This window comes from Sapajus apella, unplaced genomic scaffold (assembly GCF_009761245.1).
Source record: "Sapajus apella isolate SASKATOON/1434 unplaced genomic scaffold, GSC_monkey_1.0 scaffold6, whole genome shotgun sequence".
Lineage (NCBI taxonomy): Eukaryota > Metazoa > Chordata > Mammalia > Primates > Cebidae > Sapajus > Sapajus apella.
The window spans coordinates 52,146,773-52,174,672 of record NW_022436946.1 but is presented as its reverse complement, the minus strand read 5'-3'; the positions used below and the strand labels follow the sequence as shown (position 1 = coordinate 52,174,672).

Genomic DNA, 27,900 nt, shown 5'->3' with positions numbered 1-27,900 from the left:
AGCAAGGATCTGAAATCGACACCCTAACATCATAATTAAAAAAAACTAGAGAAGCAAGAACAAACAAATTCAAAAGCTAGGAGAGTACAAGAAATAACTAAGATTAGAGCAGAACTGAAGGAGATAGAGACAAAAGATCATTCAAAAAAATCAATGAACCTAGGATCTGTTTTTTTTTTAAAAGATCAACAAAATAGATAGATTGCTAGCCAGACTAATAAAGAAGAAAGGGAAGAATCAAATAGATACAATAAAAAATGATAAAGGTGATATCACCACCGATCCTATAAAAATACAAACTACCATCGGAGAATACTATAAATACCTCTATGCAAATAAAACAGAAAAATCTAGAAGAAATGGATAAACTACTGGACACTTATACACCCTCTCAAGACTAAACTATGAAGAAGTTGAATCCTATTAGAATGGCTCCTATAAAACAGACAATAGTAACAAATATTGTGCATGGTGAGAGATAGGCAATGATGTGCAGAAAGGGGAACCCTAGTACACTGTGGATGGGAGTAAATTAGTACAGCCACTATGGAGAACATTTGGAGGTTCCTCAAAAAACTAAAAATGTAGCTAGCATATGACCCAGCAATTTTACTACTAGGTATATCCAAAATAAAGGAAATCAGTATATTGTAATATATGTGTCTATGTGTGTGTGTAAAATATATATATATATATATATATATATATATATATGTGTGTGTGTGTGTGTGTGTAAAAAAAATATATTTTCTTTTCCAAAAGAAAAGAAATCATGTTTATGATTCCTGAGAAAACATGGGAAAGGAATGCCCATGTTTACTGTAGCACTATTCACAATAGTTGAAATTTGGAATTGGGCTGGGTGAGGTGGCTCACACCTGTAATCTCAGCACTCTAGCACTTTGGGAAGCTGAGGCGGGTGGATCACTTGAGGTCAGGAGTTCGAGACCAGCCTTGGCCAATGTGGTGAAACCCCATTTCCATTAAAAATACAAAAATTAGCCAGTGTGATGGCACACACCAGCTACTCAGGAGGCTGAGGAAGCAGAATTGCTTGAATCCAGGAGCCAGAGGTTGCAGTGAGCCGAGATCATGCCACTGCACTCCAACCTGGATGGCAGAGCAAAACTCTTGTCTTAAAAAAAAAATGGAGTTAACTTAGTGCTCATCAGTGAATTAATGGGTAAAGAAAACGTGGTATATATACTCAAAGAAATATTTAGTCACAAACATGAAATCTGGTCATTTGCAGCAACATGGATGGAAATAGAAGTCATTATATTAAGTGAAATAAGCCAAACGCAGAAAGACAAATATCATATGTTGTCACCCACATGTGAGAGCTAATAAAGTGAATCTCATGAAGACAGAAAGTAGACTAGTGGTTAGCCTCCCAGTAGGCTGGGAAGGGTAGTTGAAAGGGGGAGGATGATGGGGATATTGAATAATGGGTACAAATAGACCGTTTAATAGAAGAAATAAGACCTAGCATTAGATTGGTAGAGTGACTGTAGTTTACAGTAATCTATTGTACATTTGAAAATAGCTAGAAGAGAATGATTTGAATGTTTCAAGCAAAAAGAAAAGACAGTTTTAAGGTAATAGATATCTCAAATACACTGATGTGGCCATTAAAAATTATGACTGTATTATCACATGTACTCCCAAAATATGTACATTCCTTAGGCATTGATAAAATTTAAATAAACAAAATTGCTAAAAGATGAATATTGATACATTGGCAAATGTTAAAAAAAAATCACATTTTTTAAATTAAATCAGCATGAACTAAATGCCACATAGCATAGTGAAGTTTTGTTTTTGTTTTTTACTACTATTAAGTTTACTTCTATAAAGTTAGCCAAACTGCAGGATCTAAGGGAACAGTTCCCATAAGACTTCTCTCATTATCAGTAAACAAAATTGAATTCTCTTTATATTTCTCAAGTCAAAAAGGTTAAAGGTGCACAAATTAGTGTGGGGTTGCTGTTTTTGTTTTTGCCTTTTAAATTTTTTTATGGAAACTCATGCATTTGTTTAATTTGGCAAGTTTTAATTTTTTTAATTTCAAATTTTCATTTGACATACTGATTTGCAGTAAGTTGGCCATTTGGGAAATTGGTTGGGGGCAAATTGACTAGCACTGCAGCTTAGTGGCTCTCAAATTCAAGTGGGCATGAGAGTCACCTGAAGGTGACTGTAGTGGGGCCCCGAGAATCTGTACTCAACTATGTTCCCAGGTGATGCTGTTGTTGCTGGCCCAAGGGCTACACTTTGAGAACCACTGGAATGTAGTGTGTGATACACGGCTGATATGGCTAGGCTTTGTGTCCCCATCCAAATCTCATCTTGAATTATAATCCCCACAGTCCCTATAATCCCCAAATGTCAAGGGAGAGATCGGGTGGAGAGTAGTTGGATAATGGGGCAGTTTCCCTCATGCTGTTCTTATGATAGTGAGTGAGTTCTCAAAAGCTCTGATGGTTTTATAAAGGGCTCTTCCCCTTCGCTCAGCACTTCTTCCTGATGCATTTCTTTTTCCTGATACCTTGTGAAAAGGGTGCCTTGCCTCCCCTTTGCCTTCTGCCATTATTGTAAGTTTCCTGAGGCCTCCCCAGCCATTCTGAACTGTGAGTCAATTAAACCTCTTTTCTTTATAAATTACCTAGTCTCAGGCAGTTCTTTGTAGCAGTATGAAAATGAACTAATGCAATAGTAGATGAGAGGAACCAGCTGTTTCATTCAACTGAGGCAGAAAAAAGCAGAGAAGTCAGGAGATGAGGCTTTTCATGTCCTGTTGGGCAGGATGTTTGGGATTGCTGCATATAACTTGGTAACAATGAGAATCCAGGCCAAAGAGAAAGAGTTCAGTGAGCCAAAACATCAACACCTCAAAATGAGACTGTGTATTATTTATAGAAGTACTGTATATAGTGAGGAATGCCATCCTGAGTGTGTTGTTATTGTAACAGATTAGACATCAAAATGATTTGCAGTGGTTTGTGTGAATGAAGCTTTGTAGAAGCATTTCAAAAATCAAAATCAATTAATAATTTGTAAAACTTTATTTCCCAGGTCTTTCTAGGACTTTGTCTTGCTCCCTTGCTTTTAAAGTCTTGTAAGTATCTTTCTCTCTTTCCTTACCTCAGGCAATGTTCAGTCTTTGTATGGTGGAAAGTGGAGCTGATGAGGTTAATTTGCACGGTGTGACCAGCCTCGGCTTAAAGCAGGCTCTGGAGTTTGCATACACAGGACAGGTATGGTATTAAATGTGATCTGAAAGGTTTAATTTTTTAACTACACCTAACCAAAGGAGATTATCCTTAGGGTATGAGATTTAGTATCGTTCTTCTTACTCATTTTGATGTTAAAAATAAAATTCACATCACTTAATTTTATAACTAAAGTTATGGAAAGGTAAGTAAAGCAATTTGATTTTTAATATGATCCAGTGAACACAGTATTTTAAACTTAGTGCTTGCTGGTGTGATTTTTTTTTTTAATATCTTAAAGAACTATCATAAGGGAAAGGGTTTGCAAGATAACGGATTCTCATTGTTATCACTGAAGCTCAATGACTTAATCATGGCTTTATTGTCTTAAAAACAAGGCAAAAGAATTTAGAGCCACCAAAATTCATGTCCAGCATCTTGGCACCATGTCCTCCATATGTCTCAGGGTCAGAATTGAAGGCATTTAGCTGAGTAGATTGTGATGGTTTGAAATCCTAATGTATTCATGACTAAAATTGTTATAGAATTTATAGGACATCAGAAGATATCCATTTACATTTGAGAACTACTCAAATAATTCAAATACAGACTGGACGTTTAGCTCCTCTTTTATAAATTTTTGTTCTTTAATACCGTTTTATCCAACTTGGATTCAGTATCTTCTATGCAAAAATGAGCATCTTCTCTTGAGAGGCTCACATCCTAATGAGAGAAAGAGAGGCAAATACATAATTATAATTCCTCACTGATATTGGAGTCATAACAGAAGAAGAATACAAAACAGAGTGGGATAAGGCTGCATGTGGTCAAGTATGGGTACCAGTACAGAATTTTACAGAGAAGGTGGTATTTGGGTCTTGAAGAATGTATGAGAGCTCATTTTCGTCTGAATTTTATTTTTATTTAATTTTATTCTTAATTGGCAAATAATAATTGTATATACTTATGTGATGTAAACGTGATGTTCTGATACGTGTTTACAATGTGGAATGATTAAATTAGGCTGATTAACAAATCTGTCACCTCACCTACTTATTTTTTTTTGTGGTGAAAACATTTAAAATGCATTCTTCTAGCAATGTTGAACTATACAATGCATTATTATTTATTATAGTTATCTTTCTGTGAAGCAGATCACTACAGCTTATTACTGCTGTCTAGCTGAAACTGTATACCCTTTGATCATCATCTCCCCTTAGTCCATCCACCTCTGCTACAGTTTGGATGTTTGTCCCCTCCAAATCTCATGTTGAAATTTGATATTGGAGGTGGAGTCTGTAGGCAGATGTTCAGGTCACGTTGTTAGGTTCTTCATGAATAGACTGATGTCCTCCCTCAGGGTGTGAGTGAGTTTTCACTGTTAGCTACTGTGAGAGCTAGTTATTAAAAAGAGCCTAGCACCTCCTTTCCACTCTCTTGCTTCCTCTCTCATTATGTGATCTCTGCACATGCCAGCTCCCCTTCCCCTCTGCCATGAGTGGAAACAGCCTGAAACCCTTACCAGAAGCAGATGATAGAGCCATGTTTCTTGTTTAGGCTGCAGAATCATGAGCCAAATAAATCTTTTTCTTATATAAATTACCAAATCTCAGGTATTTCTTTATAACAACACTCAATGAACTAAGAAAACCCCTCCCCTAGCCTTTGGTAACTATTATTCTACTTACTACTTTTATGAGTTCAACATTTTCAGATTCAGCATATAAGTGAGATCATGAAGTATTTGTCTTCCTGGCTTATTTCCCTTAACATAGTATCCTCAAGGTTCGTTCATGTCATTGCAAATGACAAGATTTCTCCCCTTTTTAAAGCTAAATAGTAGTACATTGTCTATATATACCATCTTTTCTTTATTTATTCATCTGATGATGGACAAGCAGGTTGCGTTCATATATTAGTTATTGTGAATAATGCTGCAGTGAACATGGGAATACAGATATCTCTATAGCATACTAATTTCAATTCCTTTGACTATTACCCAGAAGTGGGATTGCTGGTTCATATGTTAATTTTACTTTTTACGTTTTTGAAGGAACTCCATACTGTTTAACATAATGGCTATATTAATTTACATTCCCACCAAGAGTACACAAGGGTTTCATTTTCTCCACACCCTCACCAATGTTTGTTACTATTGTCTGTTTTATAGGAGCCATTCTAACAGGGGTGAGTTGATATCTTATCATGGTTTTAATTCCCATTTCCCTGATGACTAATGATGATGAGCATTTTTTTTCATATACCTGTTGGCCATTTGTATGTATTCTTTTAAGAAGTGTCATTAGGTCATTTGCCAATTTTTTGATTGGGTTATTTATTTTCTCATCTTCTTGTGATGGCTCTAGCCTTGTTCTTTTTGCACAAGATTGCTTTGAATATTCAAGGTCTCAATTGTGGTTTTTTTTTAAATTTTGTTTCTTGTCTAATTTCTCTGGCTAAAACTTCCAGTACTCTATTGAATAGAAGTGGTCAAAATGGGCATGCCTGTCTTGTTTCTGATCTTAAAGAGCTTTCAACTTTTCACTATTGAGTATGATGTTAACTCTGAGCTTTTCATATGTGGCCTTTCTTGTATCGAGACACATTATTTCTATGCTTAACTTGTTGAGAGTTTTTATCGTGATAGGATGCTGAATTTTGTCAAATGCTTTTACTGAATCTATTGAGATGATCATATGGTTGTCATCCATCATTCTTTTAATATGGTATATTACATTAATTTATTAATATTTGCATAGGAATCATCATTACATCTCAAGGATAAATCCCCCTTGATCATAGTGAATGATTATTTTAATCATTCACCGTGTTTTGAATGTGGTTTGCGAGTATTTTCTTGACGAGCTTTGCATCCATGCTCATCATGGATATTGGCCTGGAATTTTTTTTTCTTGTAGTATATTTGTCTGGCTTTGGTATGAGAATAATGCTAGTCTTATAAAATGAATTTGAAAGTATTCCTTCTTTAATATTTTGAAAGAGTTTTAAGAAAGATTAGTATTAGTTCTTCTTTATATGTTTGGTAGAATTCTGCTGTGATGCTATAAGGTCCTAGATTTTTCTTTAATTGGAGATATTTTTTATTAATAATATTGACATAATCTCCTTACTTGCTTTTGGTCTGTTCAGATTTTTTATTACTTTGATTCAGTCTTGCTAGGTTGTATGTTTCTAGGACTTCATCCATTTCTTCTAGATTATCTAATTTTTTGGTGTATAATTGTTCATAGCAGTCTATTATGATCTTTTGTATGTCTGTAATATCTGTTGTAATATCTTCTCTTTCATTTCTGATTTTATCTATTTGAATCTTCTCCCTTTTTTCTTAGTCTGGCGAAAGTTTTGTTGATTTTATCTTTACAAAAAATGAAGTCTCACTTTCATTGATCTTTTCTATTGTCTTTGTAGTCTTTATTTTTCACTAAATTTTCTTTAGAGGCTTATTAAAATATATGATATTACCTCTTCTCTTTTCTGAGGTTAGTAGAGTTTAAGGTATGTGTCTTAGAATAATTGAGGCAACTCTGGCAGCTAGAAGAAAACAGTAAGTATAAAGGAAACACGCCATCAATCAAGTAGAAAGTATAGCAGGAGAAAGAAAGGTGATGGATCACAAACTCAGGATTAGCCCAGCCAAATTTCAAGCCTTAGGAAATTAAGGCAGGCCATTATAATTCACAGAGTTGCCAAAATATATTCCTAGTGAGGTGAGTAAATCATGTATTTTGTGTTTTTTGGTTTACAGATATGAAGCAAGATACCATCTCTAACTTATTATTTCTCTTTTTATACCTGAATTACATGCAGTCACACCTGCATTTGCCCATCTCCACAGTAAGACTGAAAACCAAGAGCTCCTACTTCATAGGTGTGCGTGGGGATGAAGTAGCAAAAATTTTTTTTGTAAAACTACCCAAGTAAATAATATCTGTACTTAGCTGTGCTAGCAACTAAATGGTTTAAGCGTAGAGGCCTTTAAAGCATGTTTGAAATATTAGGAAACTGAAGAGCAAAAATTCCTGGGAAGGCTGAGTTAAAATACACATGCATATATATGTGGCTGCCTTATTGCTTGCTTGACTGCTTTGTGATTTCCTTCAGAATGGATAAGTTGGATGTGTGTGTGTGCGTACGTGTGTGTGTGTGTAATTCCTTTCACACAGAGGGTCTGTGAAATGTTAACTGAAGTGAAGATAGCAGAAAAGGAGCTGACTTTTTGAAGGGGATGAAACCTACTTGGAAAGTAGGAAGATATTTGCTGAAGGACAGCCATATCCCATTGCCCAGGAGTCATATGCCTCAGATGCTTAAATTCCACTTTTATGAGAAAAAGAAGGCCAAATGAGATGGAAATATATCTGGTGTAAGTGCCTTTAAAAAGAAAGAAAGAAAAGCAAGTCCTAGGGCCAGACCTGAAGTTGTGTTTATTCTGTCCAAACAGCAGAGACTTATTCTGACTGCATTCACAGAGGCATATGACAGCCTGTGGTATATGGCAGTAATTCATCTGTTCAGATTGTGTGCTGAGGGGACAGGAAGGGGGCTGACATTTCCTGGAGCACCTTCTGAAAGAGCCAGGGACAGCACAGCACAGCACTACGCCCTTTACATATGCTGTTTAAGCAATTTTTTTTTTTTTTTTTTTTTTTTTTTTGGAGTGGCGCTCAGTCGCCAGGCTGGAGTACAGTGGCGTGATATTGGTTCACTGCAACCTCCACCTCTGGGTTAAGCAATTCTCCTGCCTCAGCCTCCCCAGTAGCTGCAATTACAGGTGCGTGCCACCACACCCAGCTAATTTTTGTATTTTTAGTAGAGATGGGGTTTTACCATGTTGACCAGGATGGTCTCAATCTCTTGACCTCATGGTCCACCTGCGTTAGCCTCCAGCTCTAAGGAATGCTGTGACCCTACCTGAAAGGTGACAAGCCCAGGGAGATGCAGTGAATTGACTAAGATCATTCTCTTATTTATTTTGGCCTAGTTAGTCAAACCTAGTCCTATAAATTTCAAATCTGTTGTTCATTTTTTGTTATACTCTGTCATTAAGAAAAGATTAAGTTATATTTGTTAAACTTTGTTGAAGGAGGCAGAAAAGTGTTTGGGCATTTAGAGAGTACACTATTTTAGTGGCTTCCTCAACTTGAAAACTGTGCCTTTTCAAGTCAGTCCATGAGGGTTTGGACTTGTTCTCTTTATGTGCTAACACTTTGCTACAGAGTAGAAGTTGATACCTCTACGTTCTTTCTTGAACAACATCCAAGAAAGTTTGGTTTCTTAAACATCTTTAATTTGTAATAAATCTGTTTTCCCTCTGAGACATGGACACAGCTGATGGCAAAAAGAATGAAATTGTAGTTTACTTGGGATTGGTGCATAGCTGCTTTCTCTTACTATGGAATTGAAATTAACATTGAGCAAAGAGGTTGGAGCATAGGTATGTGAGTGAAAGCATAATTCTTCAGTTTCTTAACTGTTATTTACTGTTAGGGGCATTCACTGACATGTAGTCTTTAGCCATGATATGTATATAGATTTGTAAAAATTCAGGGCTAACATTCAGTGTATCTGCCTATAGCTATTTCTAACAGTTGATTATATGTTTAGTCAGTTGTAATATGCATAGTATGAAATGTACGTATTTTGTGAGTGTCTGAAAATTGTTGCTGTCTTGGAGAGAAATTGGAAGTATAGAGTGGGAGTGATGAATGAATACCTCTAACTGTAGCAAGATGTGTGTGTGTTCCTCCTACACATTGCTGTAAAGTATAGCCTTCTTAAAATTGGCCTACAGATTTCATCCAGGATATTTAAAAGTAAAAGCAAATTTTCCTCTTAATGCTAATACGTATTCTGAGAATGCATGCATTTCCTATCAAGTAGCCAACAGGACTGCATAAGCACACACTCTGCCTTTGCACTAATGAGAAATATGCTCTTCCTCTGGGCACACCCTGCTTGGGATACTGCTTGAATAGAGCTTGGGATGCATTGTGGCTCTCGTGGGTGTCCTTGCACAGCCATACATGGAGGTCATTATTACAGCAGAACCAGCTATGGGGGGCATAAAGGCCAGGCTTCTCTTGCTCTGCAGGGCTTGTTTGGGGAGCCAGGTTGCAAGCAAATGGTGACATAAACTGAGTATGGGCAGATCTGCCTTAGAGAGAAAAGGACAATGTGAATCTAAGAAAACACAAACTCCACTTAATCTGGTGGGCAAGGGGGCTCATCCTGTTACCCTGGCTTCACTTACTCTCCTCACTTTGAAACTCTTACCAAGTTTATGGTTCAGACCAGTCCTGAATAGAAGAGGCATGAGGAAGAAGGAGGGAAAATACTCTGATGGCAATGTTCCTTGGGAGATGGATTCCAGTCCAAACTAGACAAGAGGTCAGCCACCCAGAAGCAGGCAGATGCTTTTAGAAAAGCAAAACACAAAAACCAAAAAAACCCAGCCTGATAATGAAGAGGAGAAAACATCAAGACCTTTTTATAAAAAGAAGACCCCTGCTTAGAAAGTGGAACTTCTAACACCAAAGACCTTGGGAATAAGCCTCTAGAAATTTGAGTACCTTAAGACCCAAATGGAAGCAAATAGGACTGAGAATCACAGTAAATTTTATTGTTTAACACTCTGGCTGTGATGATGTCAAGGAAGATAGACTATATATCAAGGACTGTGATACATACCTTACATGTAGTGGAGCAAGGGTTGAAATCTAGTTAGCTTCCTCTTACTTTCCAGAGAGCTGTCCTTCTGTTCTGTCCCTTGAAGACTGATGAAGAGATTGCAGAAACCCAGTGAGGAGAGAAACTCTGCACCAAATGATAGTGACATTTATAGTCCCCTGTACAATTTCCCACTTCCAGGCACTGCTAACTCTGTCAGCTGTGAACCAATTATGTCATATCTGGGCTTCTGAAGAAGGATGCCTTGGTATCTGTGTTCCCTTGCATTTCTCTTTATTATCCAATAATTCCAGCCCTTGGCTTCTCAAAATCATAGAAGAACTCATCTCTTGGGGGACATTCACCCTAAATACCTTTCTTCGACCCAGAGAATGCTTCAGTACAATCTTTACAAGGAAATATTTTATAACCATTACTACTCATAATTTGAAGCCTTTTAGAAATCAAGAAAACCATGATACTCTGTTAAGGGAAAAATTATTTTTAAAATATTCATTCAGTTAGAGGTCTCATAGTAACTATTTTTTCTGATTGTCATTTGGTTCCCTAGTAAGTTCACATGTCTGTTTTATATAGAGTCCTGATAATCCAAGCACTGTGCATTACATTTTGATGATCATTAACACTGTATTCCCCACAGCAGAATACTTTTCTCTGGAGGCCTGAGCATCAGGCCAGGCAGCAGAGTGACAGGAATGTTAACTGGATGTGCTTTGTCATGGACCATCCCTTCAGGGGTAGATGTGTCAATTTATATGGAGAAAGTCCCTATCAGATTTACTTATAAACATAACCCAGTTGAGCTAAATGGTAGCACATGAAAAAACATGGGAGAAAATTTTTTAAATGTTTCTCTCAGAAGCAGTAAGACAATTCAGTAGTTTAAATATTTTAGCTTCACAATTCTTTCTTTAGCTGGCAGTACCTACCTGGCAAGTAAAAGGCCCCTGAGGCACCTCCACTGTGCCCTGGGCTCTGGAGGGTATAGTGTGAAATCCACATTCTAAGGAAGAATATAGTAGCCACCCTTATCTGCAAGGACTATATTCCAAGACCCCTGTGGATGCCTGAAACCTCATGTAAGTAACAAACCCTATATATACTATGTTTTTTTTTTCCTATACATACACACCTGTCATAAAATTTAGTTTATAAATTAGGCACAATAAGAGATTAACAATAATCACTAATAATGAAGTAGAACAATTATAATAATACATTAGCATCTATTTCTTATTTTAAGTAAAATAAACACAAACACTGAGATACTGCCACAGTGATCTGATAACCCAGAGGGCTACTAGGTTACTAGCAGGCGGAGAGCATCTGCAGTGAGAATATGCTGGACAAAGGAATGATTCACATCTTGGGTGGGACAGAGTGGGATGGTGGGAGATTGCATCCTGCCACTCAGAATGATGTATAATTTAAAAATTATGAATTATTTGTCTAGAATTTTCTATTTAATATTTTTGGACTACAGTTTACCATGGGTAACTGAAACCATAGAAAGCAAAACCATTGATAATGCGGGGGGGGGACTACTTTATTTTGAATTTTGCAGAAAGTAACGCTTCTCTATGCCTGAGTCCATAACTGGAGTGTTGACATGGAAAGTTCGAGAAGTGTGAAACAACAGGAAGTTTGAATTTCATCAGTGACTTTTTTGCTTTCTTGGATCTTTTGAAACTAGTTATTTGCCTTGGGGGAGATTTTCTCTTTTATGAGTGCATTATTTAAACCAAAAAGTAAGCAGATTAGTTGGCTTCCTGTTTGGGGGGTGAAGTCTTAGAATAGGAACAGCTTGTTTGGTCCCAAGACCTGTCTCCTTCTCACAGAGGACAGCTGATTTAGGTCAAGTCATGTAGGAGGGCCTCCTACCTGTAGGGCAGGGTCAGTTCTAAGTGACAGTCTCTGCTTCACGCCAGTCTGTTCTCCTTTATCAAATTTCTGTGATGTCCAGTTAGAATGTGCTCAGAGTATAGTTTGTGCTGCAAGAATTATAAAGTCGTTAGTTCAGCAGATTCATGTCTAAAATGCCTCTGTGCAAAGAAGTTTAACTGTGTCCACTCTTCTCATGTCAGCTTTCCAATTCAGTATGTTTTAATTTTTGAAATATGTATTCTTGTTTTTCCCAAATAATTTACAAGTTTATGTCTTAACTATCTTGCAGTCACTTGTCAGAAATACAATGCCCACCCCCACCACACAAAATCTGATTTGGATGTTGAGACTGATAATGCCACACACCTCAACAGAATGTGAAAATGTTTATTCTTCATATAATGTATAATGTAGCTTTCTGGAGAGAACAGGGTGGCTCCTAATCAGGTGCAAAAATGGCTTGAGGGGGTACCGAGGTCTGGCTGGCTTTGGCTTTTGTATGCAGGCAGGGTCAAGGGCTCTCCCCACAGGCAGGGCTGGTGTATTTTAGAGAGAGTTTTCAGGCTTTTGTATACCTTTGCCCAGATGTAGGGCAAGCAGGGAAATAGGGAAAGGCGGGGCTTGAAAGCCATCAGGAGTGAAATAACAAAAATGGGGGTAGACTCTATTACATTAGCATTCTACTTGAGTAGTAGTCACATTTCCGGCACAGATATTTTCCTTTGGGACATTATTAAACTCAGTTACCTAATGAAAACACAATGTGGGCTGGGTGCGGTGGCTCACACCTATAATCTCAGCAATTTGGGAGGTGAAGGTGGGCAGATCACCTGAGGTCAGGAGTTCGAGACCAGCCTGGCCAACATGATGAAACCTTGTCTCTACTAAAAATACAAAAATTAGCCAGGTGTGATGGTGGACACTGTAAGCTCAGCTACACAGGAGGTTGAGGCAGGAGAATCACTTGAACCTGGGAGAATGGAGGCTGCAGTGATCCAAGATTATGCCACTTCACTCTAGCCAGGGCAACAAGAGTGAAACTCCATCTCAAAAAAAAAAAAAAAAGAAAGAAAGAAAACAAAACCCACTTGTGTTTGAACAATATTCTTGCAGCATTTATACTCTTTTGTGGCACCAATTCTGTGCTGAGGAACCCACTGTGGGCTAAGGTGCCTGAGGTCATATGTACAGATCATGCACACTGGTAACACTGTGAGGATCTCCAGATATTTTAGATATTTTTAGATGACAAGGATGAGTGTGGCCTCTTCTGTAGTTTAACCCCATCTTCACTGTGTAAAAATCTATTCAAATGAGCTGGATTTGTTGTTCTTTCCTCCAATCTCCTTCCAAGTCTCAGTACCTCCCACCCTACCCCACTGCCAGTATTGGGAATAGAAAAAGAAATATTTCCTTTTTATTCCTGAGGATGATTTTATTGTCATAGGTGGGGCAATAAATAATCTTTCTCTGACATTCTCCAAAGTAAAATGGTGAGTATCCAGTAACTCCAAACAGTAGATCCACCCTCCAGTTAACTCAGTGGTTTTGCACTTCTGTGCACTTGTTTATTTAGAATGTTTCAACAGAAAGCTCCATTGTTACACATTTTGTAATTCGTGGTGTTCATCTGAGATTTTTCCTTTGCCACGGTGGGTAAACAGCACAGAAGTAATTACAACTTGGTTTCGTCTTGATCATGGGAATTTCTGAGGGTTGACTGCATTCATAATCATTTCCTAAAGAAATTTTGATCTTTAGGTGTTCCCTCAAATCATCTTAGTGGAGGGAGATTAACCATTTATGTAGTGGGGAGACTTACTTAGTTCCTTAAATATCATAAGAAGATATCAGCCTATTGATGGATTTTTTTTAAGTACATGAACTTTTTCTCTTATTCAGGAAAAAAAAAAAACAGTTGTATCAAATGATTCTCAGAAGATATGCAGTGTATTCATCTGGCTTGGTGGTTCTCAACCTCAGCTCTCAGTCCTTAATATAAAAAGGCCAACTTTACTGTCCTAAAATGAAATTTCAGGACAATATAACCTACTTACGCAAATTGCTCTAAGCATCAATAGAATTCCCCAACCATTTATGAAAGAACAAACAAAAGAAAAGAAGTTTGTGTTTAAAATCCTTTATATTTCAGTATGTACATGCTGGGGTACAACCCTTCCAAAAGACATAATGGAATAATCACCTGTCTGCACCTGTAGGGAGAATCACCATGATCGGGGCAGCAGATGCAGATGCAAACACAGCCTGCTGAATGAATGTTCTATTGGCAACTCAGATACCACAAGGGCAGATTCTGGATGGCATGTGTCATGATTTTCCAAAATAATGGACAACTCTTGGTATTATAAAATTCTAAACAAAACAAAGTAACGGTCTTCTTTTGGTTTTTATGGTGGTAGCATTCCTGGAAAAGCCAGTGTATTTTGACAGCGAACAGCAAAGAATGTGTTTATATGTAAAACAGAGTTAGGTCCGGGGCTTCAATCTGTATAAACAAGATTTTCACTTCTGTGCACACCCAGCAGGGCATTCCAACATGTTGGCTGTAGGTCAATCCTTGTGGTGACTGCCCTGTGTATTGCCTGGCATCTAGCCTCCCAGCCACTGCCCAATAAAGGCCAGTATTGCCTACCCTCTTGAGATGACCAGAAATGTCCATGCAAATTTTCATATTTTCCTGAGAAGGTAGTATTGACTCCATTGAGAAGGACTTCTCAAATATCTTAAATTTTATACCTAGATCAAACCAGAAAACTAAATGTCTGGGTCTTAAATAATGTCTTTATTAACCTCCACTTTTTATGCAGTGTTCTAAAAAATATACTTTTGATGGTTATTATTAGAAGTATCATCAAGCAAATCATTCAATAACCCTTTTAATGTCTGCAGGGAAATTTTCATTACATCTCAGGGTCTGAGAAGCTAGAATTCTTCTTAGTATTTTCACCTTTTAATCTTGCATTAGGTTATATTTCTTTTTCAATTTTGATGCTAGGAAGCATAGAGCCACATTTGTGGCCCACTTATAATAGTTATGAGGATGGATAAACACACACAAACACACCACACACACACACACACCGTCTCCTGACCACACACACACACACACACACACACACACACACACACACACACACCCCTCCCTCTCCTGACCTCATATTACTTTGTTTCCTCTTTTCTCTTGCTTTGAGTTGTTTTGTTTTTGAGATGGAGTCTTGTTCTGTTGCCAGACTGGAGTGCAGTGATGCAATCTCAGCTTACTGCAACCGTCACCTCCTGGGTTCAAGCGATTGTCCTGCCTCAGCCTCCTGAGTAGCTGGGACTACAGGCGCATGTTGCCACACCCAGCTAATTTTTGTATTTTTAGTAGAGATGGGATTTCACCATGTTGGCAAGGATGGTCTAGATCTCTTGACCTTGTGATTCACCTGCCTTGGTCTCCCAAATTGCTGGGATTACAGGCAGGAGCCACGACGTCCAGCCTTGAGGTATTTTTATTCTTAATATTTAAATGCTTGTAGTGACTCCTCAGATCCTTTTTGAAATGAGACCGATAAGATAAAAAGTATATAGACTGAATAAAAAGATTTGATACCTCTTTCTGAATGTTTTTGGAATACCAGAGGGATCTGAGTGTTAGCTGCAGGCATGAATAAAGTGGTGCTACAGCCCATTAGTTCTGCCTACGAAAATGAAGTGCCTCCAGATTCCCAGCTTACTCCGTAAATAAATCCTACCACACCCTTCCTAAATGTTTTCTGTCCTTGTTTCAGCACTAAAAATAAGGGTACTGCAAATTCTATAAAAAGAAATTACTTTTTTATCTTTGAAACTGAAAAAATATGACCCCAAATTTTATCAAATTATTAATAAGAATAAAAGTAAAACATATTTTCACCCAAATTCTCACTTACTTACATATTATATGTTATCTTTCTGCTTTCTTGAATGCTCGTTTTCTTCGGATGCCCATATGTCTATGTGATTTTATAAAGATTTTGTGATTATAATTTACTTCAGCTTCTTTTCTGGAATTAGATAAGGTATTAGTATGTTTGTTTTTTATTTATATACTATGCATTTTATTTATGTACTATGCATTTGCATGCATAATATAAATTTATATATTATAACTATAATACTATACATTTTATTTCTATACTATGCATTTTTTATTTATATACTATGCATTCATACATAGATGTTTTGTAGTCTATGCATATACTGTACATAGACCACACAGTATGTGCATAGACTGCAAAACACCTTATTGTAGTCTTTTCTTTCACTTTTCCTTAAAGATTCTTAATAAGGAATTCTTTTTTCCTTAAAATAGAATTCTTGAGCCCTCTGCTGGAAGCATTCAGTATTTGTATGAAGCAGCAGTATGGGAGTTTTACAATTCTAACTATAAGTTTTTTAAAAAGAAAACAACTTGATAGCAAAAATATATGGTCATTGTAATATCAAGATATCTAATTTGCTAAACAGCACTTTTAAGAAGATTTATATTGGAATTCTGTATTCCATTTGAGTAAAATAATGATGAGAACATTCAAATATTAACTACGCTAAGTTAATTTGAATATTTTATTTTTGTGTATTGCGTAAAAACCATCCATTTGCATTTTATTCTCAAATTGAGATTTATTAATTCAGCATAATACTTAATGAGCACCTACTATGTGATAAGGACTTACTAGGTGTTAGGGATGCATTGGTGAGAAAATGCATATTAATGCTTTCTCACAGTAGGTCAAACTGTGATTGGCAATGCCAGATCAACACACCATTGCATTTTTAAGATATAGATTAGCAGTAAATCTGAATTATTTGCATATGTAGCATAGAAAAATACCTGAGTATGTTTGACGCTTCAAAAGTTACGCTAATTCAGATAGGAGAAAGGATAATTGAGTTGTAGTACTTTTTCTAGTACTGCCTAAAAAATAAGACAGTAATTTGCATTATACTTTGCAGGAAACAAAAAAATAGCCATTTATTCTATGGTAATTGAATAGATATAGCACCTTAAAAACTAATGATAGCTATTCATCTCTATGTATCATATATCTGTCAAAGTAGGAACAACTTGGCACAGCCCAAAAAGTAAAGCCACAGATACAACAGGGAATAAAACTTGATCCAGCCTGTGGCATCTTTGGAGAATTATTGATTGAATCCAACTGTAAGAATCAGTTCTGCTGATTGTCACTGGAAAAAATCACTGTTTTCACTTCAAATCCATGACTCCAAATCTCAGACAGATACCCAATGCCAGGCAATGTTAATCTGTTTCCCTAGTAAATTTGCTTTTTTCCTCTTCTTGATGAGTTTCTCACTCCCTCTCTTTTTAAAGATGTTCCCCTCACTAATGCACCTCTAATATATACATCAAAAGGAAAAGTCACTGTCCATTGAGAAAACAAGCAGACAGGAAGATCTTCATCTTCTTACCATCAAATTCTCAACCCTCCCTGTTTCTGAACTTATTCTGGGTATTCCCCTCTTTTACAGTGGGAGGGCTATCCCTGAAGTGTCAGAGACTAATCTCCCCATGTAGGGTCTGGATCCACTCCCTCCTACTCTGCCCAGTATCATTCCTGTCATCCTGTTGCTGTCTCTTCTGTCATCAGTTGTTTCTCCTCTACTGCATCATTTCCACAGCATAGAAACACTCTCTATTGCTCAAAATCCCTTTCTTGCCAGGCGCAATGGCTTACACCTGTAATCCCAGCACTTTGGGAGGCCGACATGGGTGGATGACTTGAGGCCAGGTGTTCAAAACCAGTCCGGCCCACATGGTGAAACTCTGTCTCTACTAAAAATTCAAAAAATAGCTGGGCATGGTGATGCACGCCTGTACTCCCAGCTACTCAGGAGGTTGAGGCGGGAGAATCACTTGAACCCGGGAGGCAGAGTCTGGAGTGAGCAGAGATTGCGCCACTGCACCCCAGCTGGGTGACAGAGTGAAACCCTGTCTCAAAAAAAAAATCCCTTTTGTATTTCTGTATTCCCCTTGAGCTACTATTTCTTTCTCTGCTTCTTCTCACATAGCAGAGCTCATGAAAATTGTTAAAGTTACTTTTCCTCATTTTCACTCATTTATCACTCACTTTTCCATTCCAAGTCTGGAGGCTTTCATCTTCATCATTCCACTAAAACTGTTCTTGACACTCACAAATATTGCCAAATCTGATTAAATACTGTCATATGTGATGTCACAGCTTCATGCAACCTAGCCAGCCTGCCTATTCTCTCTTGGCCTTTGAAACACTGCTCACTGTGGTCTTTTATTCTGTGCCACCACCAGCCTTCCCATCAGTCCTTCCCAGGTGGCTTTACTTGCTCCTCCCCCCTCTGCAGGCTTCAAATCCTTCCTGCTTCAGAACCCTTCTGTTTAATTCAACTAGCTTCTTTGGTGATGTCCTTCAGACCCAAGTTATTTGGTATGGACAAATAACCTTCCATTATCTTATGCTATTTACTCCCAGCCCCTACCTATAGTATAGATCAAGGATCAACACACTTTTTTTGTGAGGGGCCAGATAGAAATAATTCAGGCCATATAAAGTTTCTGTTATGACCAGGTGCAATGGCTCATGCCCATAGTCTCAGCACTTTGGGAGGCCAAGGCAGGAGGATTGCTTGAGCCCAGGAGCCTGAGACCAGCCTGGGCAACATAGTGAGACCCTGTCTCTATTTTAAAAAACAAATCAGATTTATTTTGCAACTACTCAACTTAGCTGTTGTAGCATGAAAACTGCCAGAGATAAATATGTAAATGAATAAGCATACCTATGTTCTAATAAAACTCTATTTATACTAAAATTTGAATTTCATATAATTTTCATGTATTACAACATATTACTCATCTTTTGGGTTTTGAGGACTGTTTTAGAAAGTTAGAACTATTCTTAGAAGCTAGTACCTCCAAAATTAAATGAGTATAAATCTAACAATATATGTACAAAAAAATGCAGTTTTTCTATATGAGCATCTTTTTATATGCTTATTTGCCACCTATCTTCTTTGGTGAGGTATCTGCTCAGGTCTTTTGCCTGCCATTTAAAATATCATATTGTTCATTTTTTATTGTTGAGTGTTAAGAGTTTGGGATATTTTAGATAACACTCCTTTATCAAATGTATCTTTTTTTTTTTTTTTTTTTTTTTTTTTTTGGGACGGAGTTTCGCTCTCGTTACCCAGGCTGGAGTGCAATGGCGCGATCTCGGCTCACCGCAACCTCCGCCTCCTGGGTTCAGGCAATTCTCCTGCCTCAGCCTCCTGAGTAGCTGGGATTACAGGCACGCGCCACCATGCCCAGCTAATTTTTTGTATTTTTAGTAGAGACGGGGTTTCACCGTGTTGACCAGGATGGTCTCGATCTCTTGACCTCGTGATCCACCCACCTCGGCCTCCCAAAGTGCTGGGATTACAGGCTTGAGCCACCGCGCCCGGCCTATCAAATGTATCTTTTGCAAATATTTTCTCCCAGCCAATGGCTTGTCTTCTCAATCTCCTAATAGTGTATTTTATGAAGCAGAAGCGTTTAATTTTAATAAAGTCCAAGTTATCAATTATGTCTTTCATGGACCATGTTTTTGGTGTTGTATCTAAAAAGTCATTGCCATACCCAAAGTTATCTAGATCTTCCTCTGTGTTACCTTGTAGAAGTTTTCTAGTTTTGCATTTTACATCTAAGTCTGCAATCCATTTTGAGTTTATTTTTGTGAAGGGTTTGAGAGCTGTGTCTAGATTTATTTTTCTGTATGTGAGTGTCCAATTGATCCAACCCCATTCTTGAAAAGACTATCTTTTATCCATTATTGTTATATTATCTATAATATTATCTATGCTCCTTCATTGACCATATTTATATGAGTTTGTTTCTGAGCTCTCTTTTCTATTCCATTGATCTGTTTCTCTCTTCATTTGCCAATGTCACACTGTCTTGATATAATGGTAGTTTTTTTAGTAAGTCTCCAAGGCAGGTATTGTCAGTCCTCCAAATTTGTTCTTCAATATTGGATGGGCTATTCTGAGTCTTTTGCTTCTTCATATAAGCCTTAGACTCTGTTTGTTAATACACAAAAAATAACTTTGTGGGATTTTGAATGAGATTTACATTGAATCTACAAATTCATATAGAGTCTTTTTATCCACAAACATGAACCATCTTTCCATTTATTTAGTTTTTCTTTGATTTCTGTAACCAATTTTGTAGTTTTCCTCATACAGATATGTGCTAAGTCCCATGGCCAAATGCCCTGATTGCCTACCCAATATTCATTTCCTCTTTTCTCTTTATATAGAACTCTAATTTGATTTGGGACAATGGTGCATCTAGTCATAAAAACTTAATTTCCTAGGCTCTTTTATAGCTATGTGTAACAACCCAGCCAATGAGATGTAAATGGGAGTCTTTGTAGGTGTTTGTAGGAAATCTATTATTTTTCTAACAAACATTGCCAGACTCAGCTGAGGAAAGATTTTTGTTCTTTGCCCTCTCTTTTCTTTCTGCTTTGACTGTACATGCAATGTCTGGATGTATGACAGCCAATTTGAGACCATGAAACCACAGCCTAGGATTTACCAAGCAGGAAAATAAAAGGAGGCTGGTTAGTTGCCACTCTAAGCTGCCTAATCCAAATGTTATTGGAAAAATAACCTTCATATTTGTGCAAGCCATTTTATTACATATAGGCACACACAATTGTAATGATACACAAGCATTTCCTTGGTTCATAAAACCAGTTTTTGAGGTAGAAATCATGACTTTCATTGTACAGATAAGGACACTGAGGCACCTGGAGTGGAGCTGTTCTCCCAAGTTCATTCTGTCAGCAAGTGTAGGAGCCAGGATTTGAAATGAGACAGCATGACCTAGAACGCATGGGCTTAGTTCACCAGACATCTGTGAAGATCCAGGAGATTAATTCCAGCTTGAGGCTGAGATAGGAGAAGATCTTGCCAAGCTTTGTATAGGGAGCGGGTCTAGAACTGGAGCTTGAAGAATTAGTAGGTTTTGACATACAGAGATTGAAAAAATGAGGAAGACATTGAGGATGGAGAGCAAGGTATTGACTGAGTGTAGAGACTAGCTACATGGTGAGAGTTTCCAAATACAGGCCTCAAAAGTTTGAACTCTCTGATTTATGGAGAACTGAATTCTAGCCAGTATTGCTCAGATGGAGCATTTCAACAGACATATTTATGAACATTTCCCAATATGATCACAACATTTAGAAAATGGAATTCGTGTGTTTTATTATCCTTACTTGAACTATGTTTTCCTTTCTTCAAAATAAACTTAAGGTGTCAGATATAGATGTGCAGTGTATGATTCAATTTAGAAATTATTTTCCTTTAAATGGGTGCCACCTTGTGGATAAAAAGTCCTTAGTGCAGTGGTTTTGAAACTAAAACTAGATTGGTGGCAATTTCTCATAGCTAGCTAGATCTTATGTTTCATGTTCCATCTGTAAGAATTCTGTCATAAAGAACTTTATGCAAAAGATTTTATATGTTTTGAATATATGATCATTTAAAAGCTATTTATGCTGTTGTATCCAGTTCATTTGATGATTATAAGTTCAAGATTCTGATAATTTGCCATCCTGTAATACTATACAGGAAAAAAACCCAAAGAAACAAAGTATAAAGGAGGAAATATATTCATTTATTCTCATAAATAATATTAGACCACTCTAATCTGCAGTTGTACATGTGCTTATTTTGCTTGCAAAAGTGTGTTGTTCATGTGTGCACATTGTGTATGTGTTTATTATAGACCTTAGTTATCTGACTTTAACATGCTCAAATCCTAAGCACGTAAACCAAGAAGTAAGTAATTTTAAAATCTTCTTATGCAAAAAATGAAGAAGATAGCTTTGAAGACCTGAAGATACAAAATTTTCTGAAGATGCCAACTTACTTGTTCACAGGCAGGAAAAAAAGGTCACACTGAGACTTACTCTGGCTGTTAAAGGCAGTCCCTACCAGCCGCCAATCCAAGAGGCAAGGTAAAAGGGAAAGGGAAAATAAAGAGAAAAAGAAGACAGAGTTGAGAGAATGGACACCTTATGAGGAGGATAAGCTGAAGAAGGAGGGGCAGGGACACCCTGGGGACTGTGGGCTGTCCCTGCTCCCACTGCTCTCCCTGCTCCCACTGCTCAATCCCAGCTCCACCCTCCCAGACCCCCCCCAGTGAGGTGTGGGCACTGACTGATGTGGCCCATGTATCATCCCATGCACAGAATCTCCCTCAGGTCCCATTCCCTTCCTCTTTCACCAGTTGCTGGCCCCATATTCTTCCTGAGGACCAGGAGTCCCAGTCTCATACAGTTTAAAGGGCCTTTGTGGGGATTATGCAAATTAACCTGTCTACTACCAACCCTGCTTGGATTGGTGACCAGAGGACATATTGGCAGAGTATTCAAGAGTGCCTCCTACCAGGAGGGTAACTGGGCCACCTCATGACTGAATTCTGACATAATTTCTCTTACCAGGTACCCATACCCTTCTCTTGCCCTTTTACACTATTACTTTGTCACACCATTCTGTCACCCTAAGTACAGCCACTGGTCGGTTCTTATCCCCACCCAAATGAGTGTAGTTTCAGCATTTGGAATTGGGATCAGCCGTGGCCCTCTCCTCATTTATATGACCTTGCCTGCTACAAGGGGCAGGAGAGGCTCCTGGGCCAGACCCAAGTAATGAGATGTGATCATCTCATTATTTGGTGAGGTGAGGCTAGAAGTGATCTCCCCACTAGCACTGTCCAGCTCCCTCATTCGAGAACAGCCCCTTGTGTTCTTCCACCTGGAGGTCAGGCAGAGAAAGAATCCTCTTTACAGATGGGCCTGTGAACAAGAGACATTCATGCCCCACCTAAGCTTGCCCCTGGTTGCATCAAAACCTGTTTGTAAATCTGGAGGAGCCCCAGCTCTACAGATGAGCTCCACCCAAGCAGGTGAGCACCATTGAGGGTAGAGTCAATGCCCAGCCTAGTTTGGCTTATTTTAGGGTTCCCCTCCCCCCACCCCCACTGCATTCTGGACCACTTGGCTTTATGCATCTAGCATTTCCTTGATCTCTTGTTTTTAAGACATTTTGTCTTGTCCACTGTTTATGCTCCTAGCTGAGATATCCTCCTCCAGACTGATGAGTGACTGGATGTTCAGGCCACTCGCATTAGCACATTAGCTCCTATTCCCACCCTGTGTGCTTCCATATCTCAGGGAACATCCCTTCCTTCCTGCAGGTGGTCCTTGAGTGACCCTTCTTCCTATCTGGTCCTGGTTTGAGTGTCAGACTACATGTTGATGGGCATGTTTCTGAAATACCTAAATACAATGCTTGGCAGAAGTTAAATGCAGCTGTCTTAGCTGTCCTCCATAAACCTGTGTGTTTGAGATCCCTTTTTTCTGTGGAGGTTGTTCTTTTGGCTAGTCCTTCGAGGCAGATGCCAGATAAATTCACCACACTGTAAATCATGAGGAGATTGGACCTTTGTTTTTATTGCTGGCCAAACATAAATTCCCTAGAAAAATATATTAGAACAGCCGGTCACCAAAGAGCAACAAAGCTGAATTAAAAGCCTCCAGTACAGTGGGGTTTGCAAACACTGGTTCTGTTTCCATAAGTGAGAACAGCTCTCCTGGTGGGGTTTCTTTATCCAACCCTTTAAAAGCACTTAGAGATTTTCTGTGCTAAAGCATATTTTAGAAAAACTTATAATGAGTGGAAGGAAAAAAACTGCAAAACAAAAAGTAAAAAAGGACAAAAACAATCCTCGGATGGGTTTTTGATGGGCAGGCTTCTGGAAGTCAGCCTGCTGGACGTGTAACACATGCTATGGAATATTCATCTTGTCTCTCTATGATCTCTGTCTTTGTGTTTGCTATTAGTGAGCCTTGGAGGTTATCACGAATGCCAGTTGTGTGAAATGAGCGCAACTGACAGGATTTAAAGGCTAAAACCAACCTTTCTAATCCCTCTATTCCCCGTTCTGCTCCTTAGGCCATGCCTCTTCTGCAAGACTATACGACATCCTTGCTTCTCTTATGGGAGCTGCACTAATTTCCTGAATGTCAGTCAAAGCCGCCTTCCTTGAGGAGTTGTAGAAATCCGGGTTTCTGTTTTTGACTAGATGGAAAAGGAGCTATAAAGATTTTTCAGAACAAGATGACTGTTGGTAGTTTTGCCATATTTGCTTAACGTTTTCACTTCTTTACTTGCTAGTTTAGAAATATAGAGTTCTTTTTTTTCTTTCTTTAGATTGGTTAATAAAATTAGTTAAAATTTATTCTAACATAAAAATATGTGTAGAGATCAATTAATTCATCAGTATTTTTATTAACTAACTTCATGAATAGTGAACAACAGCTATGTGTGCTGGACATTGTTCTAAGTGCTGGGGATACAAAACAGACTAAGTCCCTGCTCTCCTGAAACTTATAGTGAGCAGAGAAAAATAAGTAAATAGGCAAAAAGATACATAATGTGAGGTGGCAAGCACTATGGTGAAAAACAAAAGTTAGGAGCTAGGGAATAGTGGCTGTTCAGGGGTGGGTTACTCTTCTACACAGGATGGTCAGGGGAGGCATCTCAGGTAAGGCGGTATCTGAAGGATATGAGGGAGTGACCCAGGTGGAGCAAACAGCTAGTTGTAAACACCAAGGTGCTCAGCATATTCAAGAACTTTTTAGGTTATAGTCAAGACTTTTTGGATTTTATTTTTAATGAGAAGGAAAGTCATCAGAAAGTTCTGAATAAAATCTGATTTCATAAAATGATTTCATTTGTGTTTTTAAAGAACCAGTTTGGTTGATATTCCGATAGTGTGAGGGGATAAAGGAGAGAACAGTGCAACTAGTTAGGAGTTGATTATGGTTAAGTGTAGGAAGAGGAGTAGATTGGACTAAAGCTGTGATGATGGAAGTCATGAGCAGTGATTGGATTTTGCAACTATTTAAGATAGAGCCAATAGGACTGGCGGATGGATTAGGTATAAGGCCTAAGGAAAACAAGAGTCAAGCATGACCCTGAGGCTCCATCCAGTAGAAAGAGAACCTATAGTGATGCAGGAACGAAAGGGATGATTGCAGGCAGAAGGGGTTGGGATCAAGCATACAAGCAGATTGTTGGGAAGAGCAAAATGTACTGATACAGATGCAGGTAGATGCGTTGGTAGATTTGGTGGTAAGAAGTTTTCAAAGACCATGAAGTGAAAATCTGGAGGCAGAGGAGGAGTTAGAGGCTTGAGAAAGGAGTGTGGTGAAGTAGAGTGGAAGGGTGAATTGACCAGTGAGTGTTGCTCATGCGTCCTGTGCATCAGAGCCACTTAGGACACTTGTTAAAACACTAGTTCCCTCACCCTGAAACTTTCTGATTCAGGAGGTCTGGGAGGCACCCAAGAGTTTGCAGTTTCATAAGTACCTAGGTGATGCCAATGCTGGTCCAGAGACCAGACTTCTGGAAACACTGGGCTGGGGAAATGATTTAAAATGGAGGGTCAGGGCAGCACTAAAGGCCTCCTTGACCCTGGTACTAATGCATGCAAATTTTGTCAACATGGTCATGTGCCTTTTTCCAGCCCTGATCAGCTGCTCAAGAGCTAGCAGCAGCAGGTAAATAATTGGACTTAACTAAATAAAGTGAAGTGTTGATATCACCAGGATACTTGGAAGGTCGTACCTCTATGTGATATCTTTGTATTCTGAAATTGTTAGTTGAACATCTTTTATTTTAAATAGAAACAATAAGAGAATCTGGGACGGAGAAAGAGGAAAATGGAAGTTTATGGATGAAGTTCAATGTTGTAGGACTTAGAAGTAAAATGGAGTAATATCCACCTCTGGTCTCATATGGCAAGGAGAAACATATGCCCCTTTCCCTAAAATACCTGCTTCTGTGGTCTACTAAAGAGCCAAATTCTGAAATATACTTTGAAAAACTCAGTTCTTTTGTATCTTATAAGATTACATCACAAACTGAATTTTAAGAGGGTTATGTTGTTCTTTGAAAATATTTATAACCTCCTATAAAAAAATAAGTAGTTAAGTGCAGAGCTTCACACACCACAATGATATCAGCACATGCGGTAAAGAGAAAATCAGCTGTTAGAGTAAGGGTCACAACTCATTAACCAGAACAGGAAGAGAAGAACTGACTTCCGTGAAAAGGAACAGTGTTAATTGAAATACAGTATGTAAAGCAGCAATTTAAGTATACTATGGTATATCTACATAGTAAGCAGTATTATATTTTAAGTGTAACTGATAGTTTTCTTTTTGTTAAAAAAACAAAACAGATTCTACTGGAGCCAGGTGTGATCCAGGATGTGCTAGCAGCAGGCAGTCACCTACAGCTGTTGGAGCTTCTCAATTTATGCTCCCACTATCTCATCCAGGTACGTGAGCTTGCATCCTGCTCGTACACCCTTCACATTCCTTTCCCCACAGTCATAAGCTGTCCCTCACCAACTGGAGCTGAATGACAGGTAAAGTGGGGGTGGAGTGTGGGCTGTGGCAGTAGAGTTTCTCCAGGACACTAACTGGGAGGCTCCTAGGAGGGCAGCTGCAGCTCTTGCATCCAGTTACGGAAGTGGGAGTTTTCCTCCACTCTCCTGCCCACCTTAGGTCCCCAAGACCCTCGAGCAGCCAATTAACTCAGGGACCACATGCAGGGTTCTCTGTAGGGGACTGAGGAGGTGACACTGAAAGGAGTCCTAGTCCAAAGCAATATTGTCTAGTTATGGAAATAATCACAAATGTAAGAAAAGACTAATAGTCATTGAAGATTTCAGTAACAGTATCTAGTAAATCACAAAGTCCTATGTAATTAATTACCATGTTACCTTCCCAGGTAGTAAATGCTGGAGAAGGGATGAGTGATGTGCACATTCTTCCCCTGATTTGCTGGTCAGGAAAGGCTCCCTGAGAAGGAGGGAGATAAAACTTCTGAACACCAACCACTGACTGTGTATTCACCATTGTTTCACATTCAGTCCTCACGATAACTTTGCAGATTTTTATAGATTTAAAAAATCAGAGACTCAAACTGTATCCAACTTGCCTGAGGTAATATGGTTGGTAGGATTTTCTGATTCCAAAGACCATTTCTTTCTTGGATGAAAACTCCTTGTTAGGTAGGAGTCTAAGGGGCATCTTAGGCAGACAGCATGGCTATGAGTCTTTTGGACTTTGCAGAGCATTACTAACTAATTTCCAACTTTAGGATCCTCCCATTTCCCCCACTGGTGTCACCTTCACTTGCATTTATTATACCATTACAAAATTAATTTGAAGAAATGATAAAGTCACCACACAATTTAATTCTGCTGTCTTTGTGCATATGACATATTAGTGAGCAGATGACTTTTGTTTTCCTGCCCAATTAATTTATTTTCCTTTTAAATCATTTTCTCTAATTTTAAATATATACTTTTATCATTGACTTCTGTTACCTGTTAGGTAGTTTATAAAGCTCATGCTCACCTAGCATCTTATTTAATCTTCCCAGCAACCCTGGAAAATAGGAACCATCACTTTCCAGGGAGACAGTGTGAGTAAGGTCAGCCATATTCACCTGAGGAAAATTCAAATACAGTAGATGGAATTCTTATGATTATCTCAGCACATTTAATCTAACAGTAAATGGTTAACACTTTTTTACCTTATTTTCCTTTCTTTCCCCTCGATATTGTTAGGTGGTATGGGAAAGCTGTTTTTAATCCCTTTCTGCCTGTAGCAAATGGGAATCATGGAGAAAGGTTATAAGACTTCAGAAGTGTGTGTTTGACTTGTGAAATTGAAATTACTTTTATTTGACATTTCTACATCAAATATTACAACTTGGGCTTCATGCATCATCACCTGATTCACTTTCCCCGTGGCAGATAGTAATCAGGGATGTATGTTGACACAGTTTGGTTACAGTGTTAGTTATCATGATGCACATTATAAGCGGTGTGTACATGCATGGGTGTGTGGGTATACCTAAGTCTGTAATTTTCTGTAAGTGAGAATCCCAGATGAACAGTAAACGTTCATGGGTACTTTCCCCATCT

The 27,900-nt window shown here is 38.3% G+C and overlaps 1 protein-coding gene across 9 annotated transcripts in view; it reads left to right on the top strand.

Moving 5' to 3' along the window:
- The window catches only part of KLHL32 (kelch like family member 32), a 203,050-nt gene that overhangs the window by 101,699 nt on the left and 73,451 nt on the right, over positions 1–27,900 (top strand). For 8 of the 9 annotated variants that reach the window (XR_004267642.1, XM_032274403.1, XM_032274397.1 and 5 more), the window contains 2 exons: positions 3,150–3,257; positions 26,143–26,241. Coding sequence is in view for 7 of the 9 variants with exons in the window: in XM_032274397.1 (XP_032130288.1) it covers positions 3,150–3,257; positions 26,143–26,241 (207 nt within the window). In the remaining 2 variants the exon portion in view is untranslated. The remainder of the gene's footprint in view (positions 1–3,149; positions 3,258–26,142; positions 26,242–27,900) is intronic. The other variant, XM_032274400.1, reaches the window with a different exon arrangement.